This window comes from Neophocaena asiaeorientalis, unplaced genomic scaffold, assembly GCF_003031525.2.
Source record: "Neophocaena asiaeorientalis asiaeorientalis breed wild unplaced genomic scaffold, Neophocaena_asiaeorientalis_V1.1 scaffold206, whole genome shotgun sequence".
Taxonomy (NCBI): domain Eukaryota; kingdom Metazoa; phylum Chordata; class Mammalia; order Artiodactyla; family Phocoenidae; genus Neophocaena; species Neophocaena asiaeorientalis.
This window is the reverse complement of record NW_020174578.1, coordinates 2,938,774-2,957,328: the sequence shown is the minus strand read 5'-3', so window position 1 is coordinate 2,957,328 and position 18,555 is coordinate 2,938,774. Positions and strand designations below refer to the sequence as shown.

At 48.2% G+C, this 18,555-nt stretch overlaps 1 protein-coding gene across 1 annotated transcript in view; it reads left to right on the top strand.

The window, feature by feature from the left end:
• Positions 1-18,555, top strand: part of TMEM178B (transmembrane protein 178B) — a 344,042-nt gene that overhangs the window by 102,771 nt on the left and 222,716 nt on the right. The window contains 1 exon segment of the mRNA XM_024758085.1: positions 4,108-4,221. Coding sequence (XP_024613853.1) covers positions 4,108-4,221 — 114 coding nt within the window.

Sequence of the window (18,555 nt, the reverse complement as noted above, 5' to 3'; positions counted from 1 at the left end):
TGCTGGTCTCTTTACACTCTGCGCTCAGCTTTGTAAATTGTCCCTTTTGGAAACTCTCCTCCGTTACCCATTTGGGTATCCTATCTCCCTGGGACCCTGACACGCAGATAGGAGGGTCCTCAGCTCAGAGGGCAGAGCATGGCTGAAGGTATAAAGTCCCAAGGGGCCCACAGGAGGGGCCACCCCTGCTGCCTCGCTGACCAGTTTTCTGGCCCCTAGCTGAGGCTTCCGGACTGGGAAGCTCATGTCTCTGGGCTGGAATGCAGGAGGTGGGGAAGGTCATGGGCTTCTCCGTTGCCTTCCAGGTCGCCCCTCTAACCCGTTCTTTGCAGGAAAATCTGTTTGTATTGGGAAGCCCACATTCTGGGCACACGAATTTGGTGCCCAGATGGCGCCTGAACTGACAAAAGCCCAGCACACTGACAGGACCTGCAGACACATGGGTAAATATTTTGCCTTTCTTCTTAGGCAATATTTGAGTCTTTCAAATTTGATTGCTGTCATAGGCAGCATGCTTGCATCCTTGAGGCAAAGCAAATAGTGAGGGCCTCCACCGGGGCTGCTGGGAAGTTCTCCAGCCAGGCTTCCTGGCCGGCTGCCCGCGGCGCCTGTCCGTCAGCTCCTGCTCTTGTCGAGTGTCAGGTGGCCTCTTGCCTCACTGGCTGGGTGGGCTGGGGGTGAGGGAGGCTCAGGGAGCCTGAGACCTGTGGCCACTTGTTGAGTATGTTTTGAGGCTGAGAGAACCTGGTCTTGGCTAGGAAATCAGGTACTTTTCTCAGACATGAGTGACAGGCACCAATCTAGCTCTTACCAGTGGGATCCTGTCTTGTGTCTCCCAAGCTGGGTCCAGGGAGGGTTTCGTTTGATCTTGAAATCGCGGAATGTAGGGTGGCTGCTAGTTTGCATGACATCTTTGTGCAAATTAGATAAAGGCAGCCTCTCTGACAGGGACATCTCCCGCATACCCCACCAGGGTGCATGTCTTGGCAAGCAGAGCAGCAGCTGGACTTCAGCACCTAGGTACCCTTGGGAGGTGCCCTTACGCAGTGCACAACCTGCTCAACTGTATATGTCCCAGGTAGTTGCCGATGATATTCATATAAAAACCCTTTCTCCCTTATATCTCCCTCTCTTCTTTCTTTTCCTCTTTATTCCAACCCGAAACCATCGACCTAGTTGTCCCTCGGATTACATTTACAAAGTGCAGTGAGAGGCTATTCCACGTTCATATGTGATCGACAAGCCTCTCCTTACGTTGTCCAGACGGGGAAGAGGTATTTGCTGTAGGATCCCAGAGTTCTGCAGCAATCACCTCCTTTTATTCATGACATTCTACTTTGCCTCAATTATTTTAATCCCTTGCATATAATAGAAGCAGTTGGGTTCCTTACCCACTGTGGTCTTCTAAAGGGTGCCTTATGTTATTCATTGCTTTCTTCAAAGCACGTGTTCTTGGTGCCCGCCCTGTGCTGGTGGCCGGGGAGATAAAGATGAATGAGTGAGACAGGTCCCTGCCCTTGAGAAACTCATCATCCAGTGGGGGAGTGAGGCGTGTAAATAGATAAATCACAGCCCGTTGGTGTGCTGGCTGCAGTAGCACAAAGAGCTTAGGGAGGGAGAAGGAGGGGACGTTGAATGCCTGCTGCTGTGTGCTGTCCTAGATGCAGGGAGGCTTTGCCGAGGAGCTGGAGGTGTACCAGGTGAAAGGCAGGGAGGAGAGGAGGGACAGAGTCGTGAGCGGATAGGGCATTATCAGGGCAGGGTGGAGGGGGGCGCGCCTGGCTGGAGCCTAGGGTGTGTAGTGGCTGGGGCCCAGTGGGGGCTGGGACGTTCTGCCAGGAGTGTTGGGTTTATCCGGTGTGTGAAAGAGACTGCATTTTCTGAAATGCATTTTCCTTCTGGAATGCAGTCCGCAGCGGTGCGGTGCGGAGGGTGGGCTGGTGGAGGAGACTCCCATCAGACAATTCTGAGTTCTAATCCTGGCACAGGCAAGTCACTTAATCTTCTTGAGCCTCCATTTTCCTATTCGTAAAATAGGGGTGATGAGCATCATAGCTCCTACTTAATTGGGTTCTAGAAAGGATTAGTAAGACAGTGTTCATAACAGAGTGTCCCGCTGGTGGGACAGGTACAGAAGCCACGAATAGGTTACAGGTGGCTGAGGTGTGGCTCCTTCAACCCTCCCCGAGGCTGGACCTGACGCAGCAGCCCATCTGCTCATCCCGGCTGCCTTGCACACGTATCTTCTACATGCGCCAGGGCATGAGTAAAGTTGGAAACCACTGGTCTACAAGGCTCTTGGCAAGTCTCTCCTACCTAGTAAGTCCTCAGCAAATGTGGCTGTTCGTTGGGATCAGTCACTGTTTTTGTGCAACTGTGGTAGAGGGAGTGGACACAGAGAGGGCAGGCTGGATTCCAGGGACATTTCTGAGACAGAACTGGCAAAATTTGGTGACCAGTTGGATGTCAAGGAGGCGTGGCACCACTAGAGCTGGGAAAGCCTTGGGGATGACTGTGGGATTTGTGATGTGGCCTGGATGGGAGGTGATGCTGTTGATGGAAATTGTTATGGAAATGAGGTATGAATGTGCGTTGAAGAAGCGGAGACCGTCTGGCAGACTACTTTTTCTAGAAGTATTATCAACTTAGGGAAGAAGGAACATAGAGGTGTGGGGGGATGTGGTCTGGGGGAGGGTATGGCATGCGAGAGACTCAGGATGTTTGTAGGCTAAGGGGAAAAAGACAGAGGAGTTGAGAAATTAAAAGAAAAATAGTGCATAACACTTTCCTCACACTTTGCCCCTTTGGACAGCGTCTGTCCCACTGGAGGAGTGTCTGCCAATAATGGGCAGTGGGCGGTTGTCCAGATGTGATTTGCAATAAGGCGCTGTCTAAATTACTGCACTCCACCAATTGCCAGGTTCCCTGCTGACAGTGAGCCAGGGATCAGACAATTCAGTCAGGTGCCACCACTTATAAATTGAAAATCAGTGGGGTGCAAAATGGATTACCATCAAAATCCATTCAGGTGCAAAACCAAATTTTAAAACCCCTAACCTTTAAAAATGACACCTTTCCTGATGGTTCACAATGCGCTGACACTGAGTTTTAACATCCCCCAGATAAGCAGGTGTCGATGGAAGCGTCTGCAGGAGGCCAAGGACTCCTAATCATGCCTCCCTTTTGGAATTTGCAAACATGGCGGATTTAAAAATGCATGCTTTGGCAGTTCTGTTAGATTCTCGAAGGTGTCGGTTCTCAAACTAAAGTGTGGAACAGCATCACCTGGAGGGCCTATTAAAATTCAGATTGCAGGCTCTACCTCCAGGTTCTTGATTTAGCAGGTCTGGGGTCAGGCCTGGGAAATGACATTTCTAGAAAGTTCCCAGAGGATGCTGATGCTGTGATCCCAGGGCCACACTTGGAGGGCCTCTGCTCTAAGATGTAGGACTGTTTTGACAATCTGACTAGCAAAGCATGCATTGATTGATAACGGCTTCTCAGTAAAAGTCCTACTGGACCAGGTGTTGAGTATGTCAGGGGGCTTCAGTTTTGTCCAAGAAATCTGAGAAGAGACTGGTTCAAGGAGATACAGATGGATCTGAGCGCTTTGTGTTCAGAGGTGAGGCTGGGTGGGGCAGGGGATGGAGAAAAGGCAAGGGGCCCCCTCTAGCTCAGCATTCCGCAAGATAGCACGTACTACGTGATAAAGGCCGAGGCCTGCTCTTTACTGGTCTGTGGGTGCAAACTCTAAACGTCTTCAGATGCCAAACTTCCTCCCTTGATATAAAAGTTGATTTTCCTAAGGTTAAACACACATGGCTATTACTTTCTTAACAAGCTGCTATCAGCCTAAACATTGACTCTTCCCACCTCTGAATGATGCTAGAGGTATATTTTTCTATCTAAATCCATGGCGTTTGATTTTGTCCTACCCTCTTGCTCTTTTGGAGTCAAGGTTATTACCTTGTATGTGTAAAATGTAGGTGTCACCAGGCCCGATATGAAACAAGTCCCTTGCCCCAGGACAGAAAAATGGATACTGGAGACTGCCCCAGACCTGGTTGCTGCCTCGTTAACATTTGGTCTCCTGTCTCTCTTTGCCAGGAGAAATTGAGAGATGCACGTACATCAAATACCACTACTCCTCAGCCACCATCCCCAGGAACCTCACCTTCAACATCACGAAGACCATCCGCCAGGATGAGTGGCACGCCCTGCGTAAGTACACCTGAGTTTCTTTCTCTGGCTGTGACCTTTGGAGGGCGCGGAGACTGGATGCCCATCAGCAGCTCGGTCCGGATGGACAGATGCACCTCCGTGTGAGACCTGTGGACAGTCTCAGAACTTGGCGGCAATCCTTAAAGTGTCGATGTCTGTGGGTCACAGTTGCCTCGGTTGGTTTTGATGGCATTGTAGCTTTTGAGGAGTTTGCTTCTACAATTAAAACAAAAAACGACCAGCAGTTAGACGGTGATCAGTGGTCTTGCTTCGCCATCCTGGTAGGCATTTAAGATTTCACCTATCTGACCAAACCAACTCCTGGGATTCAAGTCCAGTGTGTCTCCAAGTTGCTGGGGGTGTTACTGTGGCAACCTGCTAATCTCTCTCGTGTTGTCCTCTGTACGGGGTAAGACCTGCTAAGACCCGGTGGTGGTTGCAGGCAGCGTGGCACTGGGAATTTGCATGTCGGAGGGGTCATGAAGGGGGAGGGGCTGGTCCTCAACTTCCAAGTTTCTGTTTCCCCTAGAATGATAGGCTTTGGGACCCATGTTCGCGTGTGATTGCTCAGAGAAGATAAGAGTATCTGCCTCCATTGGTTAGGGAAATTCTTGGTCAGGGATTCTCAGAGACTTAAATTATGATGAGAGGGTGACTTCATGAGCGGACAGAGTTGGTTGGCTATTTTTACCTTTCTGCTCCATGGGGATCCACCTGCTTGTCTGTGTCAGGAAAGTTCTCCTTCCTCACCAGCATTGTTCTTCATGTGAACACATTCTTCCTCTTAGTAAGCTCCACGCTGCCTCTGGTGCATTTGTCATTTCTCCCCGATTCTAGCTTTTTTCACATAATGTCACAAGATTAACTTTATGTTTATATGTGAAGGAGGTTCTTTGTTTCCTGATAACAAGGATCCTGTAATCGGTAAACTTTGAAGAAGATCAAAACCATCTTTTTTCTCTTTATTGTTGCCTCATTGTCTTTTGCATGCATGGGGCCCACCAGGTATGTTCCACTTTTTGGTTTGGTTTTAATCAAATCACCGTAGCTTGAAGTGGGGGTGGGGTGAGAGACAAGTAAAATTAAACAGAGCAATCGTTCGTTGGTTTCAGGAAAAAGATTCTGACTAGGTGTCTGGATGAGTGTTACCTAATGCCAGTGGCCCAAAATGATGTAGGGCAGGTATGAGCAGATAGGAATGCATTAACCAAATGGCTCCCCCCCCCCACCCCACCCTTACAAGCTTTATCACTGCTGGAGACACGAACCAGAAGCTGGGAACAGGGAGCTAATGTCCAATGGGCATCCTCAGGTGCTAGACATTGAGCTAAGCATGCCACATACTTATTTAACTTTAATGTGAGATTTGCTTTAGGGACACTAGTAATCAGGGCTATTAATTTCCTTTTTGGAGGGAGACATGTGAAGAGCCAAGTATATAAATCCCTGACAATGACTGCTTATTTGTCGAGTTGCATTGGTCTAGGATAGTCACTTAATAGACACCTTCAGTGCATGTTCAAGATACATGACAAGCCTGGTAGAAGAACCACTTTAATATAACTTAAGCAATGCAGTGGAGGGCTGGGGCGTCATGGAATCTCAGAAGGAAGACGTTGTCGGTATTTCGGCTTCAATTCAGATTCACTCAATTCAATCACAGTTACCGAGTTTTTCTGTGTACCGGGCACATGGTGGATACCGAGGCCACAGGGAGCTCTTTCAAAGAGCTCATGTCTGGAGGTGGAGGAGGGTGGGCAGGAGCGGAGAGATACATTCACAAAGCAAATAATTACAGGGCAATGCCCTGATTACAATATAGTATAACGGCTTCAAGCAGTTAAGGTAGTTGGTGAAAGTTTTTCAGCAAGAAGAATTATTCTAGCATAAATTGCACAAATGCATTTCAAGGGCATCACTGAAAACATGTTACGTGGTGTTAGCAAAGGTAGAGAGGAGGCTAATGCTAAGCTTTATGGCCCTTCTCTGAGCCCAGTGTCTCCCGGGTCCTTGTTCTGAAACTGGAGTGCCCTTAGGTTCTGCAAAATCGAGCATGCAGGCTCCGCTGTGGTGAATGGGGGTGCTAACAGATCTATTTTTAACTGATAAAAGCCATCTCAGCGACTGATACATGCAGACGTTTTGGGCACCCCGTGTTGGGTGAAGTCGAGGCTCCCCTTTGGTGAGGGATTCATCTGCCTGTTTCACAAAGTGACCTGCTGGTCTGTGAGGCAGGCGGAGAACGTTTGCCATTCCTGACATCGATGGCAACTATTTTTAGCCAGAGAGCAGGCGACCGTGGGTCACACCGGAAGCTGCTGCTGAACGTAATTGGCAATGTTGGCGCAACGGGGAGGTGTAGTAAATGTCAGTTTTAATTTTCAAAGGTCAGATATCGATGACATTAGGTGGGACATGGGCACATAAGCCCCCTTTGAAATTAAGTCGAAACTGTCAAAGATTAGCAAACCCCTATGACCAAGCCTTGGAAATTAAGAAAAAAGAAACAGACTCTGATTTCTTTACTTATTTGAGAGTCCTGTATTCTTGAATACTGTCAGTGGGATCAAATAAATTCCTTTAATACTAGGTTGGTTATCATTTTATAATTTCGCCATAATACCTTACATTCTGTAATTTTTCTCGGTAAGTAATTTTTGCCAAAGCAAAGATTTTGATTTTCTTTTTCTCCTGGAAAATTTTCTCCTGAAATAACTTCTGGTAAATATTTTGGACTTTGGTTAAACTTAGGTTATACCTACATTTTCATCAAGAATTTGCATGTGGTCATCAAACACTGTTGTGGAAAAAAACGTTTTCAAAGAAGAAAAGCACCATTTGGTTTAAAACTATGCTGTGGGTTTTGAACAGTTAACCCCACCAATGGGAGGCTTCACTGTTTGGCTGAGAGCTTATTCACCTTATGGTCACATGAATAGCAGGTAAAGAATAAAATTATCTGTAGGTCGCTAGGTTTATAAATCCAAGTGTAAAGCGCTAGTAACCATGAGTCTGGGGAGTAAAGGTCGGAGAATCAAATGTGTCTGTGCATATGTGTGTGTGTGTTGAGGGCGGTCTCTGCTGTGGAGGTTTGAATACTGAGTTTTCTGGGTGATTTGGTGACAAGGTTCTGAATCTGTCTTGGATGGTGATTGCCGATGAAGTGTTGGGTGTACCTGTTTCTCCTTCCCACCCTGGCAAGAGCTCCCCCAGAGAAGGCAGAACTCCTTCAATAGTTGGGACCGTGCCCTCAGTCCACCCAGACCTGACTGTTTGCCTGGGGCAGCCCACCTTGACTTTCCTCCCTGTCTGCTGCCTCCCATGAGATTGCAGTGACCCCAAGTGGCATGGGTCCGGGCTCCGTGGGCTCCGAGGGTGCACTGCACCCCTGATCTGGGTCCTCCTGCCCCCTCCAGGGCTGGAGCAGGGTGGGTGAGTATCGCTGGGCCAGCGAGGATGGGCCAGTGGCTACAGGAGATGAGCTTGGCCGATGCCACTCTCTGGGTGGGTGGTCTGGTTTAATGTTTGGAATATGACAGAAGCAGATTGGCAGTGGTCAGGGGAAGCAGGCTGGCAGGACAGTGACATCTTAAACGGTGCCACTTCCTCCTCTCACTAGAACACATCCGCATGGGCTTTTCCTGCTCTGAAGTCCAGGCTTGGGTTGCTGTGCTTGTTTGGAGAATTCTGTGTCCTTGTGTAACCTTCAGGAACCCCTGAGGCCATCCCTAGTGGTTGTTCCTTTGCTTTCACTGTCACTTGTGTCCCTTTGGAATGCGCTTGTAGCACAGCTGGGGTCCTGGATGCTGCCAGTGGCAGGGCAGGGGGTGGGAGGGGTGCCTGGGTGGCCCGTGATACAGACTGGGCAGCCAGGGTGCTGAGAAAGCAGGCTCTGGGGAGATGATGCTGCTGAGATGTGGGTGCTTCTGCAAGGAGGAGCTGGAGTGGAGCTGGGCTTGCGGGGCTGCTCCAGCGAAGGGGCTGAGGTAATGGGTGGCAGGGGGCACAGCGGGGGGCCTGCCTGGGGGCTGCAGGGCAGGCACCCACTGGAAAGTGTGAGAAGGGCAGCCCTTTGTCACCCCCCTGGTCTCCAACTCTGCTTGTCAGGGGCTCGGGGCAGCTGCTGACGAGTCTACCCCAGGGTCCAAGCCCTGAGGCTCCGGAGTCCCGTGCTTGTGAGCTCAGATTCTCTCATTCCACTTCAAGATGCAGGTTTCAGCTCACAGTTGATTGCCCCTGGCAGTGGGAATCGGGGAGCTGGGATTCCGCTTTACTGCAATCACATCCTCTCCGCTATCTTTCAAGAGGCTGAGAGCCAAGAAAGCTCCAGGTTTTTTTGTTTTTGTTTTTTTTAAAGCTTCCTTCTGTCAAGACTGAAAGTTCAGCTAATTCAATTGGATGGTCACACAGCACATTTCCAGCTGGCCAGGGAGGGAGAGGGAGAGATGCTCTCCTCCCCCTGACCCGCCCCGCGCCCTCCCCCCCCACCATCCTCCTGAGGGCTCACTCCCCACCCCCAGGGACACACAAACACAGCCTCACACAGTAGCTTTGCAAAGTGGAATCAGAAGCAATATGATATGTAGTTAAAGAGGGAGGGAGAAGAGGAGGGAAAGGGCGTTGGGGGAGGGAGGGAGCAGAGATGGAGGCTTTGGGGAGGAGCGAGGACATGCCAGTGGATGTGCTGCTGAGAGGGAGAAGCAATAGAATTCAGAACTGTCTTGTCTAATGCACACACCTGAGTGACACACTTGGATCCCTGACCCCGAGACTCCTGACCGCCCACCGTGGAGGCCTGTGGCTCAGCTCAGTCTGGGGGGACCAGCCCCACCCAGGCTGTGCATGGTGGGAAGCCCAGCCTGTCTGCTAATCTGCTGTAGATCTTGGTGCTCGAACTCTTCTCTTACTCTGCTTGGCCAAGCCCTACCCGGTTCCCCCTCTTCTAGCCTCTTCCGTAATCTCTTCCATATGCTCCCCTCTTTCTAGGATTAGCACATCCTGCCCCTGAATCCTAGTCCCCCCGGTGCTAAGACTCCCTCCAGCCACCCCCAGGTACCCCCCACCTCCTGGGTCCAAAGCTGCTCCTTGCCCCTCCCCGCTGTCATTGGCCTTGGACTTGGACTTGGACTTGTGTTGGCTTCTTGCCCGATGGCGCTTACCTTCTCCTTTCCTAATGGACTGTCCTGGCCCTTCGGGGCCAGCCTGCTCATCTGCTCTCTGAACTTCACTCCTACTCAGACCTCTGGCCTCACAGCCTAGGAGTTGCCTAGGTTTCTGGTCCCTCGTCCCCCAGCCATCCCTGCTTATGACGAAATGAATGTGGTAGACCCAAGGGGTTGGGATGATGATAAGAGTAATTGTAACAGTGATAATGCCTCTTGCAGATGGGGTAACCATGCCAGGCAGGAAGGGGCTGCCTAGAGGTCCCTTCTTGGCCTCAGAAGGACCTGAGACTCAGGATCCAGGTCTGAACTCCAGCAGACACCCTCCAGCTATTTTTTCTTTGTTTTTGGCGGATGTGACGTAAAACAGCCTAATGAGGTAAACATCCTAGACAAGAGAAGCCTCGGACCCCTGCAGTGTTGGCCATTTTCCTTCGCCTGCACCTGCCTCTGAGCCCAGCCAGTGTGAGGTTCTCACTGTGTACGGTCTGTTGTGAGCTGCCTCTTGCTTGCAAGACTACCATCCATGGGGGTCATCCCTAGCAAGAAACCTCCCCAGAATTGTGGAAGCTTGATAGCACAGGAACTCAACTGACAGAGCATCCCCATATGTCGCTTGGTGTTCTGAAGTCTTTGCTTTTTGCAACCCATCCCACGTCTCTCTGCCTCCAAGCCCTTGCAGGGAACATTGTAAACCTTTCAGGAAACCCAAAGCCTGCAGCCCAGAGGCTGCACTATGCTTGTCCTCCCAGAGCTCCTATGGTATTTTTGCAACAGGCCAGGCAGAGAACACACACCCCTTAATGTGGTATCACACCTACACCTGCTCTGGCAGCTGTAACTCATGCCAGGACTCCTTTCGTTCACAGCTTTCCCTGCCTGTCAAAACTTACCTGTTGGGCTTCCCTGGTGGCGCAGTGGTTGAGAGTCCGCCTGCCGATGCAGGGGACACGGGTTCGTGCCCCGGTCCGGGAAGATCCCACATGCTGCGGAGCGGCTGGGCCTGTGAGCCATGGCCGCTGGGCCTGCACATCCGGAGCCTGTGCTCCGCAACGGGAGAGGCCACAACAGTGAGAGGCCTGCATACCACAAAAAACAAACAAACAAAAAAAACAAACCTACCTCTCTTCTGTCCCATTCCCTCAGGCCTTCTGCTAGACAGCACACTTACTAATTGGATGAACTTTTTTAAGGTGTTAATGTCTTCTTGGGTTACCTGTCCTGATAGCATTGTTATTTTTCAGGAGACTTCACCCAAAGGCGTGATAGTGAGGTGTTAAAGGTCATGTGGAGATACTTTAAAATTCTAACATGTGTAGCTGTTGATCCCACCTACTTAGGTGGTGGCCTGGCTAGGAACCAGAGGCGGAAACGGAGTGGACAAGAGGGAGAGTTTATTTTTGAAGCGGCCTTAGGAGTAGGCAAGGGAGGAGGCCTGGAGTAAGGGACAGGGTGGAGTAGGGCACAACCTTTTCTGTTAAAGGTAGCCAGGTACTGAAACAAAGCTGAGAACCACTGTGCTGGTGTAACTACAGTCTTCAAGCCACAGTTCATCTGAATGGGCAGGTCCAATTTCGTGCTGGGAATTAGTTGGGAGTCTGCCCTAGAGGCCTTCTCTTAGCTTCTGCAGATTGGAAGGTGTTTTCTTCTGGCCGAGCACACCGATCTGGGCACCACAAAGGAGACCTGGGTGCAACCCCACTGGCATCCCTCATCCATTTGTTCATTTACTCATTCAGTATTCATGGAGTGCCTGTTCCGTGAGAAGCCCCGGGTTAGGTGCTGGAGGAGATACTAAAAGGTATCCTGCTTTCCAAATTGGATGATATATTTCCAGGTGCCAACTAGGCAAGGGATCAAACTGCTTGTTGCTTAATGTTTATCGACTACCCAGAGTGCAGGCTAACGTGGCTGAAACGCACACATCATGGGTCCCGACCTCCACGTTTAAATTGGCAAGAACTCATTGCAGGGGAAATAAAGGCAGAACGTAAGGCAGAACTACCATATCACAGAGGCTTTGCTCTGTTTTTTTTTTTTTTTTTTTTTTTTTTTTACAGGCCAGGGAAAAGTGGGGATGGTCTAGGATCTGCTTTCTCTGGGCCCTCTAGGGAAACTGTCCCAGCTCTAGGTGCTGAAAAGGAAGCTCAGTATTGCAGGTGATTGATCTTTCCAACAGCTCAGACAACAGAAGCTCACCGCGCAGGTGAGCTACAGCAGTGAGGGGGGAGAAACGGGACCCGGAGCCGAGTGTTCCAGCGGGCAGGGGCAGCTCAGCAATAGGGAATCTGGGTTGGATGAGACACGGATATCTGGGCAGCAGACACTTGTCATCAGGGCAGTGGGTCAGCAGGTATGAATACAGTAAGTGGTGCTTTGGGGTTTCAGGACTGCATGATCCAATAGGGAAGAGGCTTGGCCAGGAGAAGGCAGGCACTAGTTCCCGAGAAATCTGGGACATTAGGGAGTTAGAATAAGAAATAGAGAACAGCAGCTAGGAGAGAAGCCCAGTTTTAAGGTCAGGGGTACTATGCCTTGAGCAAGAATGGGGCGCGATCTTAGAGCAGCAGTCTCAAACTGTGATCAGGATCGGTCCTGGGATTTGGAGATGAGGCTGCTTCTGAAGACGGTAGGACTGCGGGGGAGGGGAGGGGCAGAGGCATCTGGGAACCAGAATCACTTAACAGAAGAAGTAGTCAGGTTCTACATTGTGTGGTAAAGGTCCTATCAGAGTCTAGTCCAGTGTACCTCAAAGGTGGTTCATGGACCAGTAGCATCTGTGTCATCTGGGAACTTGCTAGAAATGCAAACTCTTGGGCCTCAGCCCAAAGCCACTGACTCCAGATCTCTGTGGGTGGGGCCTAGGAATCTGTGTGATTCTTAACACATTAAAGCTTGAGAACTCTTGGTCTGGAGGGCATTGAGGGCAGGGGGCTGTGGTGGTCGGTGAAGGCTCAGGAGAGGAGAGAGTGTGGGTGGGCTTTGGACGGGAGCTGGGAGAGGAAATATTGCATTTTGTACCTCTCACGCAGAAGCAGGACTTTTAAGTTATTTGTATGTCGTGTGTTGTCTGTTTCTACTTGGTTATAGCTTTGGTAATTTAACTTTTCCATATTTCTTTCTGTTAATTGAATAAAACAGCATGGAAGAGGTGAGGTGTATTTTCCTTTCTTCCCCCATTGTGGGAGCATCGTCCTGTTATCTAGCCTGAAATCTCTATCTTGTCTCTGCAATGTTCTCCTTTCAAAACGGACTTCAAGCTAGGGGACGTGGCATTGGGTTCCAGCTCTGTCGCTCTCTAGGTGTATGACCCTGGGCAAACTACGTGAGTGTTTTAAACCCAGTACAGTCGTCTGTAAACCGGAGGTAATACTACCTGTCTTGAGAGTTTTATAAAACTTAAATGATTCATGTGAAATCGGTCAGTAACTCTGGAAAGGCTGATACCAAGTAGCATTAGGTGCTGTTATTATCGGAGCACAGCTGTGCCAGGCACTGGGTTCCCCATAGGAAATGGGGGAAAGGCTCTAAAATGATACTTCGTGGACTTGGGGGCTTTTCTGTTCAACTCTGTGCAGCCTGTGTGGGTAAGTGTGCCTCGTGTGTGGCTGTATGTATTGGTGGGTCTGCTATGAGTTTGCTGTCTGCACAGGTGTGTGTGTGTGAGAGAGAGAGAGAGAGAGCAGGGGGCGGGGGGAGATGGGAGCTGGCATCGGGCGTCTCCAGTGTGGGGGTAGAAAGTGGCTGAGCAGTGTTATGTGCTGAGTGGCAGCAGTGTGGCGTATTGTGAAAGGAGTTTAAGAGCAGAGAATGGCATAGTGCGGCAGAAGCCGCTCTCTAATCTATCAGTTGTGTCCAATTAGAATGCAGTTTAGACCATAACGTGAGTCTCTAAAAGATTTACATGCTGAGTGTCTAAAAAGTAACATTTTCGGAGCTTTGACGAGAAATACGCTGTGAGTACATTTGTATTGAAATTGTCAAGGGAAGTATGGAAATGATTGTCTCCTAACTGTTATAGCCCAGCCCTGCCTTCCAGGAAGGCTGCGATTTCCAGTATGTGCTATGATGAGGTCCTTTCCTATTTCTGAAAGGAAAAGACACATTCCCAAAGAGGATACTGTGAGTGTTGGCGGTATAGGGAAAAGAGGGTCCAGGAAGAGGATAGGAGATGCTGATAGGGTGGGGTGGGGGAGGTGCTGGAGGCGATATTCCTGGGAATTCCTTGTTTTCAGCTCAGTGCCCACAGTGGGCCATGGGGTGGTGCTGGCTGTGGTTGGTCTTGGTTTCTGCCCTTCCCGGTTAGCAGCTAAGAGGGACGAAGAATTGCAGGGAGATGAGTTGGCCTTGGAGACAGCTGGTAACCTGCTAGCTGGGAGAGGGGCTACAGGGCTGCCCCGCCTGAGTCCCTTTGGGAGGCAGAACTAGAACCCACGCCTTTGTGAATGCCAAGTTCACTCTCTTTCCTCACTCTGAGGGTCCCCCCCCCCACCACCTACGTCTTATTGACATGAGACAAGCCTACTCACTTTCTCTTCTCCTCTCTCTGCCTGCTTTCACAAATATGCTTTTTTTTTCATTATCCCAGAGGACAACTCTAATTCGTCCTCCAGCCGGCCCTCCCCCACCATCAGCTCCTTCCCCTCCATCCCATTGTCTAAAGTAAATGAAGAGCCCCTCCTGGTGAGCAACCAGGAGAGCCCCCCCGCCACCCCGCCACTCCATCCAAGAGCTCTAGTATTCAAAGGAAACGAAAGAAAGCTGTTTATTTTCCACTTCTCTGTTTTTCTTTTCCATTTGATTACTGGTATCACAACAGGATTTTTTTCTGTTGCTTTTCATTGCAAGGTTATAGTACTTCATCTACATAATGAGTTAAATAGGCTTTTGTGGACTAGCCTAGAGACCCAATCATCATTTATAACAGATATGACTTCTCTGGACATGGTTTCTGAATTCCAAATAACCGACTTACTAATGAGGTTTTAGAATAGAGCTCATTTCAGAGCTGGAGACTGTATCCTCTACTTTCTAGGCAATATGCCTCTGAATAGTCTTGCGGCCTCCCGTTTCTACATCTGTTGTTCTTAGGCTGGATCCCCCAAATTAGACACCCTCACTGGGGTGACAGCTCAGACTCCCCTGTGCCTTGTTCTCAGCCCATAACCAGCTACTGATACAAAGTTAATTCATGCCCCATGATGTGTCCTATGTAGGCTTAGCTGATATCCAGAAACCCAACCACAAGACATCAAGCGTCCTTGGTGACTAGGTATCGTTCAGTTTCAGGCCCCACCTCTCAGTCCACGTTGGTAAATGAGGCTATTCATGTAACGTTTCCCTGAGGCTCCTTGCTTGGGCATCTGATACCACATTAGAAATGAGCAGTTGGAGTGGGGAGTGTGTGTGTTTGACCTTCTGAGGCTGAGAGGCTGCTAAACATGGGTGTGGAGGTGACACCACTTGGGATGGACACAGCATTCATGTTCCTCACACCACCACATCCCACCGCCTCACTCTTGGAGCATCTAGATGCTGCACGGTTGCCGGGAAAACCAGGAAAAGGAACTGTACAAAAGCGACCTCCTCCCTAAGCTCCTGGGCACGCCCTCTTGGGGGGTGGGGGTAGAGGAGAAGGAGGGGTGCGTTCCTTCTGGCTGTGTATGTGTGTGTGTTGGGGGGGGCAATGCCGACACCCAGCCAGCACCCGTTCCCACCCCAGCCTGGCTTTTTCCATGTGTCATGTTAGCATTACATTCTGCTACCCTCCCCTCGTTCACATTGCCATCAGCTCCTGCCCCAAAGGGATCGTTTCATTTCCTGGAAGTGAAGATGACTTCTCCACTTCAAAAAGAGTAGGGACCTCTGGTTTGTGGTTAAGGTTTGAAATCCAGCTGCTGTTTAGCTTGGCAGAACTAACAGAAGTGCAATTAAAAAGATTACTAACTCAGCTCCATTTCCTCACTAAATCCAAGGAGAAGGGCTGGGATCCTAAGTGTTTACAATTCCCCATCAGAGCTTTGTGGCCCTGGCTAACGAGGATCCATATTCGGTCATTCTTGGAGTGACCCGGCAGGCTCTTCATGCCTGGTTGAGGGCCTGTGGTGTGCACAGCATCTGAACCGGGCAGTGAAAGAGGGGCTTTACACTAGAGGACATAGGGCAGTGGTATCGCCTTGAGACAGCAGGGGCCGGTGCTACAGGACGTGGACAAACAAAATGCTATTAGCAACATCCACAGGAGGAAAAGGTCATCTCAGCCAAGGATAACGGGGCAGGAGTAGTGGCGTTGAAATGGGCCTGAAATACTTCATTTGTTAAGTTTATTGAGTTCCTGCCATTTACTGGGAAGTGTTCTAGGCACCAGATGAAAGAACCAGCAATTCCTGCCCTCATGGAGCTTGCATTCTCATGAGATAATAACTCCCACTTATTGGTGAAGCCTTAACACGGGCCAGCGGCTGTATTGCATCCCCAGTGTGAATTATTTCACTTAAACCTCAATTGTCTTATGAGGAGCATATTATTATTATTACAGCTTACTGATAAGGAGACTGAGGCTTCCCGCAGTTAAATAACTCGAGGTAGAGCCGCGTAGTGTGAGTGTTACGACTTTATGATACCTTAGGGATTTCATCCATCAGCTCTGTCTGGGATGGATGGAGAGGAGTCTGGACTCTGAGGGGCTTTCTGTGATGTTCCAGGCCTGAGGTCACGGTGGTCTGGACTGGACTCTCAGCAGTGGATTATGTGAGACTTGGTAAAATAAGGAGGGGAGGCCACCCGCTAGGTGGGTGTGCTTGTGTAAGTGCTTTATGGGCAAGGGCTGAGATTCTGATCTGTAGACAAGGTCTGAACGAGCTGGTCTCTAACTCACTTCCCTACAGGGGCATGGAGACTGTCTTTATTTTGAGAACAACTTTATTAGTGCTAACTATGGGCCAAGAATATGGAAAGTAAGCTTTCCTTGAACTGTAGGGAAGAATTAACTATATTTTGTCGAGCTTACGTTTCTCTTTCTGTGCGTAGAAATAAGGTATATTCATTATATCCAGAGCTAATTCAACGTTGGCATCTAATAAATGCATGAATCATACATCTCTTTGGCCTTCAAGTCTCAAGGCTAACAACAGTTTTCGTTCTGTCATTAAACAAGACCTCTTTGATCATGGTCATTAATCTATAAAAATTAGTTTTTGTATATATGTTATATTTAAATAAATTTAAATATACCAATCTCTCTGAAACTATTCTTGAGAGAATAGAATTGTCAACTGTGACACAGGTCGCAAATATAGCAATTACTCATGAACCCAGATTTAAGAGGGTAGTTAGATTTTCTTCTATCTTTGGATATTGAAACTGGGTTCTCACCTAGGGATCGCAAAGGGGGAAAAAAAATCAATGAGGAGCTATTACTTACTCTCTGAAGAGGGGTTCTTCTGCCTTACCCGATTGGAGCTGTGAATAATTCAGCATGATCCCAAGCTCCTTTTTCCTTTCTTGAGGTTGAGCTTATTAAAATTGCATGGCCAAAAGACACTGGTGAGGAAATGGCTGGCACCCTCCATCTCAGCTGTCAGAACCCCCAATCTCAGCCCACTCTCTGGGGACACTGGGCTGCCATCAGCTGGGGATGTCCCACGGGTGAATGAAGAAAATGAGGAAGAGCCGCTAAGTGTCTCCTGCACGCGGTAGTTTTTGTCCCTTCTCTCAGCGGCCATCCTGGTAGTGGTGGAAATGGGATGCTGTCTCCGTGTTCACTATTGATTAACTGAGTCATCCTTGTCGGCTGCCTCATTAAGTATTAAGAGTTCACTGTACTCTAGGTAAGTGCTAAATAGACAGGGCACCGTTTTAGAAGCTGTCCAAGACTAATCCATCTCCTTCAGTGAGATACGGAATCTCTAGAGAAAGCATCTAAACGAAAGAGTCAATTGATTACAGTCAGTGCTATGTTGTTTTTTTTTGGGGGGGAGGGGAAATCTGATGACGCTACAAAAGATTTTTTGAAATAACTTTTGAAAATACTATGGTTCTATTGGAGCTTTTTTTTTTTCATGAGTCAATATATAGTTTCTAGGACCAACTAGGATTCAACTTGGAGGCTGAAAATGGTGGGAATCAAATGAGACTTTTAAAATCCTATAGACCTGGGTCAGATTTATTTAAGCGTTGTCAGGGAGATTGAAACTGAATGTGAAATCTGATTAATCGTGAAAGGAAGGAGGAAATCTGAGACGGACATCGTCACCAAGCACTTATTCTGGTGGCAAACGTTTGCCCACCGTCTGAATCCTCCTTTAAGTCTCTGGTTGTAATCCTTCCCTCTAACCACCCACCCCCACCCCACTTCCTGTTCTTCCTCATTAGGTTAATGTTTTCCCCTCCTCCTATTTTCTCTCTCTTTTTCATCAACTTATTCCATTTCTCCTGATGCTCAAGATAAAACATTATTATAGAAGACTTTGATAGGAAAGTATAGAAGAACAGAAAAACATCATCTAAAATTCTGCTACCAACAGACAAATTACTATTACTTCATATATCCTTTTGCATTTCTTTCCATGTTGTAAATCATACTTTTTATATAATTTTTATTCCAATTTTTATTTATAATTATAAGCATTAAAACTTGGCATCAAAACTTCTCATAATCATAATTTTAATGGCATCATAATACTCTAGCATATGGATATTCATAATTTACTTAACCTTTCCTTTCAAGTTAAGTGTTTATGTTGGTTCTAATTTTAGGCTGTTATAATGTTGTAATGATAAACCCTTGTGTGTAAATCTTTAACCATATTTTTGATAATTTGTTGAGGATAAATTTCTAGAACAGGAAATATTGGCTCAAAAGGTACATACTTTTTTTTTTTTTTAGTTTTAGTTTCTTCACAAACAATGACAAATTTCCTTTCAGGAAACTTGGGCTAGTTTCATCTTACCTAAATTCACCTACACTGAAAATTCTTTCTTCACTCAAGTATATGCTAATTTAATTGATGAGAAATAGTAACTCGTTTTTGAAATTGTCATTACTATGACTATGAGACAGGTTGAACTGGAAGAAATGGTTGTTTCTCCTTTTTCAAGTTCTCTCTTCAATTGCTTTGTCTTTCCTATTCCTTACGTTTCCATCTTACATGAATTAATCCGTCTTCAGGAT